Source organism: Engystomops pustulosus, chromosome 8 (assembly GCF_040894005.1).
Source record: "Engystomops pustulosus chromosome 8, aEngPut4.maternal, whole genome shotgun sequence".
Classification (NCBI taxonomy): domain Eukaryota; kingdom Metazoa; phylum Chordata; class Amphibia; order Anura; family Leptodactylidae; genus Engystomops; species Engystomops pustulosus.
In genome coordinates, this window is record NC_092418.1 from 31,648,024 (window position 1) to 31,665,317 (window position 17,294).

The 17,294-nt window shown below is 40.0% G+C and overlaps 1 protein-coding gene across 3 annotated transcripts in view; it reads left to right on the forward strand.

The window, feature by feature from the left end:
* LDAF1 (lipid droplet assembly factor 1) overlaps positions 1 to 12,705 on the forward strand; it is a 33,356-nt gene extending 20,651 nt beyond the window's left edge. For all 3 annotated transcript variants that reach the window (XM_072120547.1, XM_072120546.1, XM_072120548.1), the window contains exons 4-5: positions 2,501 to 2,639; positions 12,129 to 12,705. In XM_072120547.1, coding sequence (XP_071976648.1) covers positions 2,501 to 2,639; positions 12,129 to 12,228 — 239 coding nt within the window. In that variant the 3' untranslated portion in view covers positions 12,229 to 12,705. The remainder of the gene's footprint in view (positions 1 to 2,500; positions 2,640 to 12,128) is intronic.
* Positions 12,706 to 17,294: the final 4,589 nt, after the last annotated feature.

Consider the following 17,294-nt stretch of genomic DNA (forward strand, 5'->3'; position numbering starts at 1 on the left):
TGAGGGTTAAGCAGTTTAAAGGGTTTCCTGGAGAGTACACTGAAGACCTATCCTTAGGCTGTATATGGATGAAAAAGTGTTGAGTATAACTCCCCTGAAGCAGTTCATGTCTGATGTAACTGTTGGCTATAAGTCTTTGACCATTATGGATGGCTATTTGAGGCGCCGATACATGACCGAAGAGCGGCATAATACTCACCCCCTGTATTACAGTTAGCACCTTTCTCCCTCTGAGGAAGTCAAGGTAGACAGAAACACGTCAAGGTGGTGCTAGACGGGGGCGCAACTTTCTGGTAGGCCAAGCATTGGTACTTCCTTTGTACAGGAGGGAGCGATTTTCCATCGGACGTTTAGGAACAGACATTGCATCTTTTCTCTATCTAGCCATCAAGCCCTGACCCTTAGCCTGGAACCACTATGTCTGAACCACAATAAGATCTCACGCATACGAACGCTTCTTTTAGACACAAAAATGTCCACTGCATTTTCTAAATCTAAATTAAAAAATCTTAATCTCAAGCATGGCCCCATCGACTTATATATTATGGCCATATTTCTCATCACACTTCAACTGGCTGTGAGACCGCAACACAAAAAATAGAACATGTTCTATTTTCTGACCTTTTGTGGCACAGTCTCTTCATAGAAGTCTATGGGAACACAAAAAACGTGTCGTGTATGTTGTTTTATTCATCCGTAGTAAGGACAATACACATGACGGCAGATACAAAGATAAGGTGCTGTACACAGATTACATCTTACGCGTTTCAGACCATTAGGTCCTTAGTCATAGACTAAGGACCTAATGGTCTGAAACGCGTAAGATGTAATCTGTGTACAGCACCTTATCTTTGTATCTGCCGTCATGTGTATTGTCCTTACTACGGATGAATAAAATTACTGAAGAATTTTAACGGACCCAGTGAGTGCCGATCTACTCTTTTTTTTTTTTTTTTTCTCTTACTATCTGCTACAAGAGTGGAGACTCTCTTTGGATTGAGCACCTGGTGGTGAGCGAGCCTGAATTTTCCTTGGTTTTCGTTGTCGTGTATGTTGTTGTCCACCACATGCGGCCCATTTTTGCAGTGGGTTGCTTGGTAGACCAGGTCACATGTGTGCCTGCTCAATGCTTCCCAGAGGTATAACAGAGAATGAATCAAAGAGTTAACAATCTTTTTTGTGATATTGGGGGGTAGGATCCTTCCAGTTGATGAAACAAAAGAGCTATGAGCTCAGCTGCCTCCTTAAATTCGTTGCACTCTTTAAGCAAAAAATGTGATGAGACTGTTTCTGTAATGAAAAGTTATACAATTCTCCAATATAGTTTCTGTATATTGGCTTGTTATATCCCTGGTCATGTGATGTCACCCAGGTACCCGGCTTGTTACAGTAGCTCAGAGCAGTAGTTCAGAGCTGTGTGATATAATTAGCCATGCACATGTGTGACATCACATGACCATGGATCAGCAAGCAGAGATCTACTGTAGAAAACCCTGAGGAATTGATACAGAAATTACATTGTGTAATAAAAAGTTATAACATTTTCCAAACAATATCAATTATTTGCTGAATGTGGACAATGCCTTTATACCTATCCTGGTACACTAGCACATTCTTGCATGCTGCTGTGCATGTAACTACAACATAACGCTAAAACCCAGATTGTGTCTGAAAAACAAGTGCAAATCTTTTTGGGATATTTTATCTCTGCTTGAATCCACTTCTGATTTTGTCCTTAGAGTACTGATGAACAGCACTGATGAAAATGGTCATGCAGAAAATGTCACATACTCGGGGTGGCAGTGAAGGACATATGCCGTCACAGTCTTGTAGAGATGAACTTCAAGGCACAATCACAATTTATGCAGCTCAATTTCTAATACATTTGTTCAGAGTGAAAAGATATCCAGGCATGAATATCACATAGAGTTATTAGTAAAGCCGTGTTACTAGAGCTGAATGTTTCTGTTCCTTTGGGAATTTATACCAATGCACTCAAGCAAACCTTGGTAGATAGACCTTGAAATATTGCTGTCAATATTATTACATATGTCATACTAGTTACAACCCCTAAAGAAAAGGACAACTTTAGAAATACTGATACTGTATCCTTTCTTCTTACATTGGGTGTATAGAGACAAAATTGCCTGTTATTGTGGTGCCCAGGGAATATTGTGCATAGGTGTATTAAATTAAAAAATCATCTTACATTTGTCCCAGAAATTACTCTATGTTCAAAGTCCTTTCCGCACCCTATTTTAGATTTGATAGTAGACAAATTTGAAATGCCTAATTAGGCTGTAAAATTATATTTTGGGGTTAACTATTAATTACTTCTTGGGACTCTCCCCCAATGTCATATGCTAGAAGAAAGAATACCGTAATCGGGTACTTGGATTTCAACTGCCCGATCCTTTTGCTCTCAAAGAAATAAATGAGATGATTTTTATATATACTTTTCATTTCATAATGAGTGGTTTTTTTTTTTTTTTACTTTTAGGTATTGTTATAGCAGTGTGTGGTGTGGCCTTGCTCTGTGTCCTGTGTGGACTTGTGATATTGTCGTTTGGAGTCTCGGGAGTCCTGAGTGTCTGTTACTTGGCAGTATCTAGTATTTTAAATTATATGCACACATCCAGGTAAGAAAACTCCTAAAATTGTTTTTGTGCACTGAAAAAAAATGCATTGATCACCTGTTATACAGTATCCACATCCCTCTATATATAGATACCCCCTGTATATGTAGCAAAAGAAAAGAAGAAATAATTTACCCTTTAATTATTATTTTTTATGGCCGGGACCAAGCGTTTGGGTACATCCCGCATGACCCAGACATATTGACGGCTGTGCAGCCAATCTGAGAAATTGACGGCCCCTACTTGCTAGACAGGGTCCAGGGTCAACCACAGCCATGGCTAGTAGTTAAGGGCATCAATTTGCCATATGGTCTGCATGGCCCCTGGCCAATCACAGCCATGGCTAGTAGTAAGGGTGTCAATTTGCCAGACTGGCTGCACTACCGCTAATCCAGCAATATGTGGGTCACACCTGAACCCATGACCGGATGTGTGGTCTCCTTACACTAGAGGACAGTAAGTGACAAAGAAAGTGATATCTTGTGGTCTGGAGAAGAGAAGTCTCGTGATCCAAGGAAACTATTCTGGCCAAAGCAGATCCCAATGGGACACTGATCTAAAAATGGAAGTAGTGAAGCAATTTCGGAACTGGCTATGTATGCGTTTTTCCCACCCCTGTCCTTTCCCACACAGGGTATTCCAGAATAATTTTTAATGTTCTAGGAAAGACTTGTTATTTCAGTTAAAAATCCATTTGCATTGTCCCTATGGTATGTGTTACATGCATTTACATAACAATTCCCCAGATTCTTGTAATTCTCAAGGAACCAATATAAAGAAAAAACAAATGACAAAAACATCAGTCAATTTTATAATACAAATTATTGTAATCATACTTAATTTTAATATACAACAAATGTTACCGTATATACTCGAGTATAAGCCGACCCGAGTATAAGCCGAGACCCCTAATTTTACCACCGAAAACTGGTAAAACCTATTGACTCGAGTATAAGCCGAGGGTGTAGTATACAGCCAGCCCCCATGTAGTATACAGCCAACCAGCCCCCATGTAGTATACAGCCAAACCCCAGTAGTATACAGCTTGCCCCCAGTAGTATACAGCTTTCCCCCAGTAGTATACAGCTTCCCCCCCAGTAGTATACAGCTTGCCCCCAGTAGTATACAGCTTGCCCCCAGTAGTATACAGCTTGCCCCCAGTAGTATACAGCTTGCCCCCAGTAGTATACAGCTTGCCCCCAGTAGTATACAGCTTTCCCCCAGTAGTATACAGCTTTCCCCCAGTAGTATACAGCCTGCCCCCCAGTAGTATACAGCTTGCCCCCCAGTAGTATACAGCTTGCCCCCCAGTAGTATACAGCTTGCCCCCCAGTAGTATACAGCTTGCCCCCCAGTAGTATACAGCCTGCCCCCAGTAGTATACAGCCTGCCCCCAGTAGTATACAGCACAGCCCCCAGTAGTATACAGCTTGTCCCCAGTAGTATACAGCCTGCCCCCATCAGTATACAGTCTGCCCTCAGTAGTATACAGCAGCCCGTATACAGATAAAGAAATAAACTTAATACTCACCCTCCGTTGTCCCAATGTTCGTTGCGGCTTCCGATCCCCATCGCGGCTCCCGGCGGCTTCTTCACTCTTCTCTGGCCGGGAGATCGCGCTGGCCGTCACACACTGTGATGCCGCGCTGTCGCCGCTGATGACGTCATCCGCGGCGACAGCGTCGCATCACAGTGTGCGACGGCCAGCGCGATCTCCCAGCCAGTGAAGAGTGAAGAAGCCGCCGGGAGCCGCGACAGGGATCGGGAGCCGCCGGGAGCCGCGAGGAACATCGGGGACACCGGAGGGTGAGTATTAATGTATTTATTTTTATCATTGACTCGTGTATAAGCCGAGGTGAGGCTTTTCAGCACATTTTTGTGCTGAAAATCTCGGCTTATACACGAGTATATACGGTAATATATAAATAGTTGTATAAGTGACTATATCAATGTCATTTGATAAATGAAAACAACAAAGAGACATAAAATACATCTAAAACCCCATAAAAATGAATTGACTATGTAGTTTTCATTTTTTCTTCTGTGATTCTGCTTGGATAGTCTAAGATAGGTTTGCCCAAAGAATTCAAAACTCCAGATTTCTTTGGGGGATTTATTGAGTGCAAAAGTGATATGAAAACAGTTCAGGCATGAATAGATTAAATCAACAGTTTTCTGTAAGCAGTGTGTCCATAAAATAGAATAAAATTGGTTTTGTTACAATACCATATATAGGAACACCCCAGAGCTTTGTCATGTAGCAAAACTGTTCTAAGAGAACTATCTTGATGGTATTAGGGCTGGATATACCCATACTAATAGGATTGGAGACTTGTTCTTCAAATTGATTTTTCTCATAGATGTAGTATTGGTGCACCCCAGAGAGCAGGCGGGTTATTCACACAAGTTCGTAATCATATTGTCACATAAAACTATAAGTATCCAATCTTCCGCCACTAAAATGAATAAGCACTCAAATAAAAAAAATATATAAAACCTTTTGTAATTTTAATTAGGAGGGAAGAAGTGGGGAATCTTTAGAAGATTTGCTTTGTCTACTCAAAATGCAATTAATGTTATTGTACTGAAGATGACTCAAACATTGTTTTATCCCTTCTTCCCTTTTAATAGATAAGTTATTCACTGGTTTTGCCATAAGGAGCTTTTGGAGTTTAGTTAGTGGTTTTCTGGGATACAGAAATATTGATACAACTCTATAGAACTGGTCCTACTTATCATATTAGTGGGGTCCAACAAACCGCACCCCCATATTTCAGCTATGCTCTGTATCTGATAAAGAATGAATCAGGAAGCAGAAAGCTCCATTTTTGTTGTAGTGGCTGAGCCCAGTCACTACAGCTAAGTTCTAAATGAATGAAAGTTGCAGTAACCTGGTCTGACCAATACACAGAGAACAGAGAACTTGGAACTGTCTACTTCCTGTTCCTAAGAACAGATGATTGATTTTAGGTCATCATTATTGTTATCCTGAAAAACTGTCTATGAGACTCCCTAAGATCTAAACTTTATGTATGATCAGCTCAAAGTTTGTATACATTGAACATTAGAAAATGTTTTAGTATTTTTCCATTGCATCTAAGTTAAATCAACTTTAAAAGGAACTTGTCACCAGGGACCTCATTTTCACTAAAGACAGGTTGCCGAAGCTTATTACAGCTGCAGTGCACATCTGACTTTATGGGCTTTTGTTTAGATGCATTTAAAAAAAACTTGTGCATTGTCTGTGTTACTCACTCCTCAGAGCTTAGCCCCCACCATTGTGCTCCTATACAGCTCCTCCTCCTGTTCCTTCTCAGAGGTCACAGCCTGGTGAGCTGACTTCAGTGGGGGAGGGACATGCTGTACAGGAGCACAAAGATGGATGCAGACCTATTGTTTTTTTAAATGCATCCAAACCAATGCCCACCCCCTGTGACTACCCCAGGATTTTGTCAGGATGCAAGAGTAAGTTATAACACACAATTACACTCACCGGCCACTTTATTAGGTACACCATGCTAGTAACGGGTGGGACCCCCTTTTGCCTTCAGAACTGCCTCAATTCTTCGTTGCATAGATTCAACAAGGTGCTGGAAGCTCCTCAGAGATTTTGGTCCATATTGACATGATGGCATCACACAGTTGCCGCAGATTTGTCGGCTGCACATCCATGATGCGAATCTCCCGTTCCACCACATCCCAAAGATGCTCTATTGGATTGAGATCTGGTGACTGTGGACGCCATTTGAGTCCAGTGAACTCATTGTCATGTTCAAGACACCAGTCTGAGATGATTCCAGCTTTATGACATGGCGCATTATCCTGCTGAAAGTAGCCATCAGATGTTGGGTACATTGTGGTCATAAAGGGATGGACATGGTCAGCAACAATACTCAGGTAGGCTGTGGCGTTGCAACGATGCTCAATTGGTACCAAGGGGCCCAAAGAGTGCCAAGAAAATATTCCCCACACCATGACACCACCACCACCAGCCTGAACCGTTGATACAAGGCAGGATGGATCCATGCTTTAATGTTGTTGACGCCGAATTCTGACCCTACCATCCGAATGTCGCAGCAGAAATCGAGACTCATCAGACCAGGCAACGTTTTTCCAATCTTCTACTGTCCAATTTCGATGAGCTTGTGCAAATTGTAGCCTCAATTTCCTGTTCTTAGCTGAAAGGAGTGGCACCCGGTGTGGTCTTCTGATGCTGTAGCCCATCTGCCTCAAAGTTTGATGTACTGTGCCTACTTTGGTTGTAACGGGTGGCGATTTCAGTCACTGTTGCCTTTCTATCAGCTCGAACCAGTCTGCCCATTCTCCTCTGACCTCTGGCATCAACAAGGCATTTCCGCCCACAGAACTGCCGCTCACTGGATGTTTTTTCTTTTTCGGACCATTCTCTGTAAACCCTAGAGATGGTTGTGCGTGAAAATCCCAGTAGATCAGAAGTTTCTGAAATACTCAGACCAGCCCTTCTGGCACCAACAACCATGCCACGTTCAAAGGCACTCAAATCACCTTTCTTCCCCATAGTGATGCTCGGTTTGAACTGCAGGAGATTGTCTTGACCATGTCTACATGCCTAAATGCATTGAGTTGCCACCATGTGATTGGCTGATTAGAAATTAAGTGTTAACGAGCAGTTGGACAGGTGTACCTAATAAAGTGGCCGGTGAGTGTATATTGTAAAGCAAATGCTTAGAAAAGACAGGCATTTTGGCACTGCAGGTGTCATGGGCTTTTACAATCAGCCTTTAGTGAAAATGAGGTCCCTGGTGACAGGTTCCCTTTAAGTGAAAATATTATCATTTTGATGTTACAGCTCCTGTGCAGCCCTATTTGTTACCATGGCAACAGACTACAAATGAAATCTCTGTAGTCTGATCCTGTAGAGATACACTCTTCCATTTCTACCTTATGTTATTATGTTAATAATAGCTACAGAACATAGAAAAGGACCTAGCACTGCAGAGCAGTCTGTGACCATGGGGACCCATAAACTGTAGACATAGAATGGTACAAAGTATTTCATCCACCTCAAATTTGCTGCATTTTACAATGTTTAAAGATACTTTCTGATGTTATATTTGAGGATGTTGATAGTAGAAATAAAGTATGGATACATCAGACAAGAAGCCAAAGGTGAAGAAGAAAACTAGAACCATGCAGAAATGATACTTGTTATAATACCATCTCCCATTGTGGTTCTTGTTACTCTCAATTCACTACCTGAGGTGGGAATCAACGAGCTTGTCACAGATAACACTTCATCATCACCACCGCAAATAGTGGAGATGAATGTACTGCCGTATATGCAGTTTGTTGTTATCTTTCAAGAGATATCATTTTACATTGTATGACCTGGAAAACAGAGTATCCTGTCGTATGACAGCGTTTCTGTATTTAAGTAGACACCTAGCTTCTGTAGATTTACTTTAGTATCCGATTTCACGTGGGGAATTGTTTTATTCTTCCCGTCTTATATTCCTCTTTTCTTTCTTTGTTTTTTTTTTTGTTTTGTCAATTTCTTTTATGGTTATAGTTCCCTCCAAAAACGACAATTTTTTCCCCCTTTTTTTTATTAAACCATTTTTAATTTTTTTCCTACATAAATGACATAGATGCGTGTTTACACATTTAAAACAAAGTATTAGTGGTACATTTTACGGAAGAGAAAGGTTTTACCAATTTCAAACTTTATACCTTGTTGAGAAAAGTACTTGACTAAACACCTACATTCATCTGTCTAAAACATCATACATAATCCAACCACCCAACCCCGATCTGCGAAGGGGGAAAAGAAGAAAAAAAAAAACGAAGAAAAGAAAAAATATCCATCTTCATCTCCAAAAACGACTATTGAAAAAATCAATTTTTTCCAACAATATTCACACGACCTCAGTCTGTTCACACTTTTCTGGACACTTTCTTTTCACTTTCATGCAAAAGCTATTCAAGTATTTGAATAATAAAATAAATAAATAATAGAAATAATAATTGTATAAAGAATAGCTTACAATTTTGTAAAATATTCCCCAAAATAATACTCTCCTGGTGCTCCAATGTTGACTCTTTCCTGGTCCCCGGAGAGTCCTTGATCATCCAGATCCTAATGTTGTGTTAACACCACATAAAACCTCACTATTTCATGTTGACACGTAAACCCTGGTTGATGGAGTGAATTAGAAGGGGAAAGGCTAAGCATTAGAATTATGGCAGTACAGTTTTGGTAATATGAGTATTATTTTTACTCATTTATTTTACTTATCACCATTGCAAGCTGTTGTTTTTGCTTTTGCCTCAAAATTTTATTACAAATGATCCCCATGGTGATTCTGTATGTGTTTTCATAGGGGTCTCTGTGTATGGCCACTAGCCTATAATGATAATGATAATTCTGACAGGACAAATTGAAACAAATAGTAAACTCCACAACAAAATACTGCGTGAAATAGCATTGTATTGCAACTCAAATTTTTCCCCAACAAATCAATAGCTCTTGTCATGTACAACAATGTTACCTATTATCTTGACTACATATAGGTGACTGTTTCTTTGCTATCCCCCTCAGTTTAGCCTATTCCTGCAGTAGCTGTCTCCTCTGGCTATGTTGATTGATTATCCCTGTGAGTCCACAGAGTTGTTTACATGATGGTATTGAAGGGAGGGGCTGTTGCTCCCCACTCATGCTGTTGGGAGGAGAGGGAGGTCATGTGAAAGTGTTCTCTGTGTGTAGCTGTCACGGAAGCTGATTGTGTTCAGCACTATGGATGCAGAGGTAGTTTCCCCTGTTCCTCCATCCCAGTCTGTTATTCTACAGAACTTTCTCTGTCTCTCTCTCTGCACGAAGAGAACTAGTATTCTCGAAAGCTCACCATCAAATATACTCAGTTAGCCTCAAAAAGGTATCGCCTGATTTCTTCACTCTTCTTCTCTCTCTGCACCTCAAGCACTGTCATATACTCCTCTGCAGCCCCTCCCCCTATTTTCTGTTCTCTAAACACTTTCTACACTGAAGCTGTTAACCCTTACTGCTCACACATCACAGACTATACACTTCATGTAGCTATTTCACTGCTGGTTTCTACTACTTAAAAACTGTCCTGTATGGCTATGGATATGAAAGGATATGAAATGGATATGAAAGGCTAGTCCTGTATGTGTACACTATGCAGTGTGCTGTGAATTTACATGTGGGATTCTCACTGGATTCACTAAAAAAATGTTGAGAATACAATGAGTTATGGAACTGTGGCATCCTAAATTTGACCTTCGCTTCAGGGCAAACACAGGAAGAGGTTAGTCTGATCCTGCTTCACTGGGCTTCTGACACGTAGCTTCTGAACTGAAAAATACCACAACTCTTAAAAGAAATAGAGGAGCAGCACAGTATGGACAGTATGGACAGTGTTCTGTTTGTTTTTTATAGTGGGAATCACCACTCCTTAATGTTAGCCAGGGAGGGGCGACAATGAACATAAGGTTCTCCCACTGTAATGATAACATTTTCTACTTTTGGAGCAATGCTGAGATTGTATTTAAAGGAAACCTACCACTTGTAGTGGCAGGTTTCCGATGGCAATACCGAGCACCAGCTCAGGGTGAGCTGGTGCCGGAGCTTATTTTAGTTAGTGTTTTAAACGGCGGTATCGCGGTTTAAAACACTTTTTAAACTTTATAGCCGGCGCATGGAGGTACGCGCTCGGCGCTTACCGTGCACGCGGCTCTCCTTCACTTCCTATGTAGCCGCGCGCATGGTAAGCGCCGAGCGTACCTCCATGCGCCGGCTATAAAGTTTAAAAAGTGTTTTAAACCGCGATACCGCCGTTTAAAACACTAACTAAAATAAGCTCCGGCACCAGCTCACCCTGAGCTGGTGCTCGGTATTGCCATCGGAAACCTGCCACTTCAAGTGGTAGGTTTCCTTTAAAGGTCTTTAGTAAATTTTCAACTCATTTACTGTTATATCAGTTGTGATTGGAATTGTTCTTCAAGAAATTCAGAGGTCGATACAGACTCAAAAGGTGGAAAAGCCAGCTAATCGATTTATTTTTTCACGCCTGAATCACAGATGTGAGAATAAGCCATAAGTGAATTTGTTTTGTAGCACTAAGGATAAGTATGCATTATACCGAGTATATGTGGGAAAAGAGTGGGTGAGAAATCTGAAGATTTGCTGTTTATTTTACATTATGTTATTCGTTTATAATCTCCATTCTATGCCTCTAATCCGCTTTGTGTACACATTAGATGTATTACAAGTGCAGCCTCCCATCTCTGTACTGTATTCAGGCAAATGCATTTGTTTTTTCCAGCATGATGTGATTTGCCATTTAATATGATATTAGCTTGTCAAAGGTACTCGCAGTGTAAGGCTTATAGCACAGAGGGGAGCTGCCAGCCTCTGCCGGGTAGTGCGCCATATCCTAATAGCAGGTAGGCCTGTATTCTAGGAAAAAAAATGTCTTGGAGGATAAATCCTCTGGGTTCTATTTACTTTCACTCGGTAGGAGACCTTTGTCACATTATGCGGAAACATTAGCCTTGCCCGAACAATCTTCCTAGTTGTAAGCATCGCCGTATGTGAGCCGGCACATCTATGTTTTCTAAAGTGCTTATTACTGACATTCCGAGCAGAAGAAACTTGGGAATTAAAAAAATATTAATAGATTTTGTTAAATGTCAATTTTTTTGCAAATATTTGTTTCTAGTTTCCAGGGATCTTGTAAAAACAGGGGCGGGGCTAAGTAATGTGTACTGATCCTGCTCTGGTGGTCTTCAATTCCCTGGTTTGGCCGCAAGTGTTGGTCATCAATGGATTGCTCCAGCCAGTCCATGGCCACAGCAGGCCCCGGTGATGGCTCTTGCTAATGTCACCCTGGTCTACTCACTGAAGACTGGTGCAACTCTTGAACCACTTACCCCTAACCCATCTCCATTTTGGACCATGATATAATGTTTTCCCCTAACTATGGAATAGGGGGACAACAAACTGATCATAGAGATGTGTCCTCTGAGACTTCCGTCAATCATGGTAATGGTGATCCCATTCTCTTGTCTGAATGAAGCCACAGGCCAAGTATGCTCACTGCCACATTGTCTATAGGATCGCTGGAGTTTAGGGTATCTCTAAAAATGCCACAGAAAATTAATAATGTCTGGTTTTCTTCAGAGTTTTATCCCCGTCATATTAAATAAAAAATATTTGGGCAACCCATGGATCTTCCATAGATTTACAGTTTAGTAGCATTGTATTAGAAAGTTCTTTGTCCTTTGCTTTGCTGTAAGTTATCCCAGTCTAATGCATACAGTCTACTAGAAAACATGTATTCACATGGAAAACGACTTTTTGGACAATTTTATTAAAAATAATAATACAGAATAATAATGTATTATATTGAATTAAGAATATTGAATGTAATATTGTTACTAGCTCATACCAGTGTACAATAGATTCACTGTGTTTTTTGATCTACTTTCAATTAGATTGCTACCCAAGACAACAAACCATAATGATCCAGACTCGCAAGATGAAGAGCCTCCCGTAAGCAGAAAGATTTCAAAGGACAGTATTCACATTGACTAGAAGACAGGTTACAACTGCATCCATGGCCTTCTGTCTGTCCTGCTGTCTTTATTCATTGACTGTTACAGTAATAGTGTAATGTTTACATGTTCACTTACTTTTAGCACTTACATGGGTTTTGTGTTACATCTATAGGATCGCATTTACTTTATAAGATGATCTTTTATAACTCTTACACCTGGAGTATAACATGAGGGCATACAGAAGTATCAGGCCCAGAAACCTTAGGTGACCTATAATGGGTCTCTACCCCATAAACAGAGGCCAGAAACAATACATTATAGTTCGGGACAAGTTACGCCTCTGTCTTTCACTACAACGCACAACAGATGAACATGATACAGGTCTTGCCTAAAATACCTTTGTCAATAGGCAGGTCTTGCATACAATGTTTAAATGTCTTTTGGGGAATCACATCCACTTTACATGGTCTGAGGTAAACGTTAGATTATTATTCAATAAACATTTTATTCCAGATTTGTGCTGCATGTTAATTTTTGCTACATTCTTAGACTTTTAGTACTACCCATAAATTATTATTATAAACTATACTATTAACCATATATCATAGGCCTGGCAAAGACTTTGCACTGAGGCCCATCAGCTTCAAGTTACTCTCCTAAACCACCTGCTATAGCCTGTCCCCCTGCTTAAAGGGGCTGTCCACTTTCAGCAAATAATTGATATGGTTTGTGTAAGGAAAAGTTATACAATTTTCCAATATACTTTCTGTCTCAATTCCCCAGTTTTCTAGATCCATGCTTACTGTCCTTCAATAGAAAGGTGCGCGACACTTTAGTATGATAGACCATAATCAGAGCCGTGTGATATAATGAGCTGTGCACCTGTGTGACCATGGACAGATTTCTATCCACTGGAAGTAAACATAGAAGCTTTCTACAGAATGACAGCAAGCAGAGATCTAGAAAACTGTGGGGAATTGATACAGAAAGTATATTGGAAATGAGTAGAACTTTTCCTTACACAAACCATATCAATTATTTGCTGAAAGTGGACAACCCCTTTAAGTTAGTTTCTATAAGGACTGATAGAGATAGAGCTTCGCTGCTTCATTTTCACAGGATTTGAATAGAGTATAGATAAACTATTAGACCGAAGCTTAGAATAATCAGTATATACAGAGTCAAGATTGCTAAATACTGGGTACAGGATAAGAGTAGTGGTAATGTCCAGTGTTTTCTTATATGCAGGATAAGAGAAGAGGTAGTGTACAGCGTTCGTATATACAGGATTAAAGAAATGGTAGAGTGCAGTGTCTATATATAAAAATAAGGGAAAAAAAGGTATTGTACTGAGTCCGTTTATACAGGATAAAAGAATTGATAGTGTACATTGTGTGTATATATATAAGATTGTCCTTGAATGCAGGAAACAAGAATTGGTAATGTGCAGTGTCCTTATATGCAGGATAAGAGAAGAGGTTTTTTATAGTGTTCATATGTACAGGATAAAAGAAATTGCACTGTTAAGTGTTCTTATATGCAGGATAAGAGAAGTGATAGTGTACATTGTCCTTGTATACAGGATACGAGAAGTGGTACTCTGCAGCACACACATAATTTACATATGTTCTTTGACAATCTTCATTTTGGTGTCTTTATGTAAGAGTTCAAGGCTCCTTTCTCCGCTTATTGCATAGTGTGGACAGATGGGCCTTGGGACCATTCCTAATATTATTCCCATCCCTGTCAGTTAGTACATAGTTCTCCTGTTTCCATGGCTAGTGGGGGTCCTAGCAGTCTTACTAGTGGGCCGTATGGTTTGCTATGGCTGAATATATAATCTTTTATTTGTAAATAATGTTGAAAGTTTTATAAAAAAGAACAGAAATTTCCACCATGAAGATGTGTGCTTGTTAATATTTATGTATGACACGATGAGAAGATATGTACCTAGTGTGAGTATATAGCCCAGCTCTGTGCATGTATTGTCTCTTCAGACATCCCTTTAATTTAAAGTTGATGTAGACGAAGGTTCTTTAATTATCCCTTAAAGCAGTGATTTCCAACCTTTTTTGAGCCGCGGCACACTTTTTATACTTAGAAAATCCTGGGGCACACCACCAACCAAAATGACACTAAAACAGTCATATTATACATATAGTTAATAATATAGATTCTAAATTTATTTTACTCACTCATTGGGAAACCTGGGCCTGTTTCGATAAACACAAAAGGGATATCCTGGCAGGAATGGTGGAAAGACACACACGAAGCTCTTCCTCAGCAGTTCTGAGGAAGTATGTGGCTCATATACTGCAAAATAAAGGGGTACAATGAGAAGTACTATGGCCATGAGGCCAGAGTACAAGTGCCAGCTCATATACTCAGCATATGAGCTGCTACTTGTAGTACTCCAGCCTCATGACTATAGTATTTCTCATTTTACATTTCTCATTGTTATATGCTGTATACTGCTGGAGTACTAAAAGTATCAGCTCCTATGCTGAGTATTCTGCCAACAGTTCATATACTCAGGCAAAAGCTCATATAGTCAGCATTATTGGTGGGCATTACCTTGGTGGTGGGCAATTGCGGGAGTCTCTCCGCTCTCAGGATGATGCGCCGGCCTCGGTGACATCATTTTGTCGCACGAGGTTCAAAGCTTGCGCATGTGTTATTGTACACGTCTCCTACATTGTAAGAAGCCGTGACTGCGCATCGCGGCGCATTGCCGGGAAACAAAACACAGGGGGCACCATAGTTTGGGGAAATTTCCCCGCGGCACACAGGTTGAAAATCACTGCCTTAAAGCAACAATAAATAAATGTGAATGATATTATACTTCATACATACTATACATAAATTATGTCACGAATGACACTTTTAATATTCAGTCACTGTCAAATAACCTCATTTAGACTCTTCGAGTGACACAAATTTCATGACATCTCCTCACAATTATCTATAATGTGTCTTTCCATCTCATGTTAAAATGTATTCCTCCAAGATGGTTAATGCATACAATGCAGTATGGATGACATGTAGGGTGGGAGTGGCATTAAAATAGTGGCAACCACAAAAATATTTTCAGCATCGTTGGCATTTTTCTCAGCCTAAAATGTGATTTTTGTAGAACAAAATATGATTCAGAATGTGACATAGGGGCCTTAAATCAAGAAGCTACAAAAAAGAAGGCTGCCGGAGAACATGTGTAATTTATATGTGTGTTGCAGAGTACCAATTCTCTTATCCTGTCTACGTGGACCCTGTACACTATCACTTCTCTTATCCTGCATGTAAGGACCCTGTACATTACCGCTTCTCTTATGGTGTATATTCGTACACCACACTCTACCATTTCTTTTATCCTGTGTATATGGACACTATACCTTACAATTCCTTTTATGCTGTATATATGGACACTGTACTCTATTACTTCTCTTATCCTGTACATATGATCTCTTTAGCATCAATTTTTATTTACTGCCTGTGGTTATTGTTATTACACTTTTGACTTTGCTCGTATGACTCCTTATTCTGTTTAATTATTTTTTCATATATGACAAATATTCATGAATACATTCAGCAAATCCTTTAATAAATAATATAAGCGTCGTCTTTAGGGCATTCCATGTTAAAGCTAATTTAAAATTCATTCATTTGCATTCACATGAAGAAAAGATGGATTTAATTGGATTATATACATTATTGACATATCTTGTGTTTACTAACACTTCTTAAACTGTCATCCGGTGTCAATTACCGCTGATCCCTTAAGGAGAGTCATTGTAGATGATTTATTGCGGGGATGACATGAATAACTTTATGTGTGGAAGGAAATTAAAAATAATGAACTACTTCCCAGTTTTGGCAATAAATATTTTCCTTTGTTTTGGAAACAATTTTATTGTCCTCATTTTAAAAGTTTAATTGACCCGGACATATTGCCAGATTGGCATCCGAATAACCAATATGGCAAATTGACGCAGCTAGCCATGGCTGCAATTGGCCAGGGGTGTCCCCAGAAATTTAGTGTCCACTCATCTCTATCTATAGGACAATGAAGTACCTGTCATGGTTTATAAGAAAGCAGAAAACTGTATAAAGAGAGCAGCTAGGGAAACAGGGAAGGGAAAACTGTCCCTTACTCGATGGCTGAGCTGGTCCCTGCAGGTGATGGTTTGCTTCCCCAGGCTTGTTCCGAGCCTGACAACTTCTCTCTCTATGAACATGAAGACCTATCCAGAAAGTAGGGAAAATGACTAAATGATACTAGGGCCTGGGGTGCTAAATTTTGGCTCCCCTAACAAAGCAATTGCTACAAGAAATCTGGGGAACTAGCAATCCAAGCATGCACACAAACGCTCAACTGAGTCAGAGTGTGGGAAGGGGGACAAAAGGGAGGAAAGGAATACTGGGTAACAACCAGAGCAGATACTCAAAACACTCAATATTAAATAAGCACAGACAAAGGAGAACAGACAGAAAAGTGGTGAGAGAATACAAGAGAACAGACAAACTACTTCACAGAATCTCTCACCACTGACAAATAAACAAGCTACTAGAAAGTAGAGATGTTCCAACAGAACAGTGCAAGGGATAAGCTGCAGATACAACAATAGCAGGAACATACTGAATGACAAAACCAGCATTAAGTGGAGCCCGACCGCTCTTGATGGGGTAATACAAATTAACACAGCTAAGAACTAAAAAAACAGCAGGTAATGCAGAAACACCAGCAACAAAAATACAGGTATAAAACAATCGGGCTATGGCACAGTGGTAGAAAACTGAACAGTGTAAATCGGTGCTTCCTCAGCCGTACTTGTCTGAGGATGATGCCGGCACAGATGTTACACATACATGGTGGTTTGAGGATTGAAGGTTTAGACATTAAAGGTTCTTCAGAATTAGAGTAATCAAACTACGGGAATTGCCTACCACAAGAGGAAGTAGTGGCAGAAATATGGCAATTTTTTAAAAAATACATTAATGGTTATAATTAATTCATGAATGAAAGTTGGTCACAACAGGTTTCTTGGACTTATTTGCATCAATGTAAATCAGGAGTTGGGCTTCTGGAGGGAAATGTCTATTTATTGA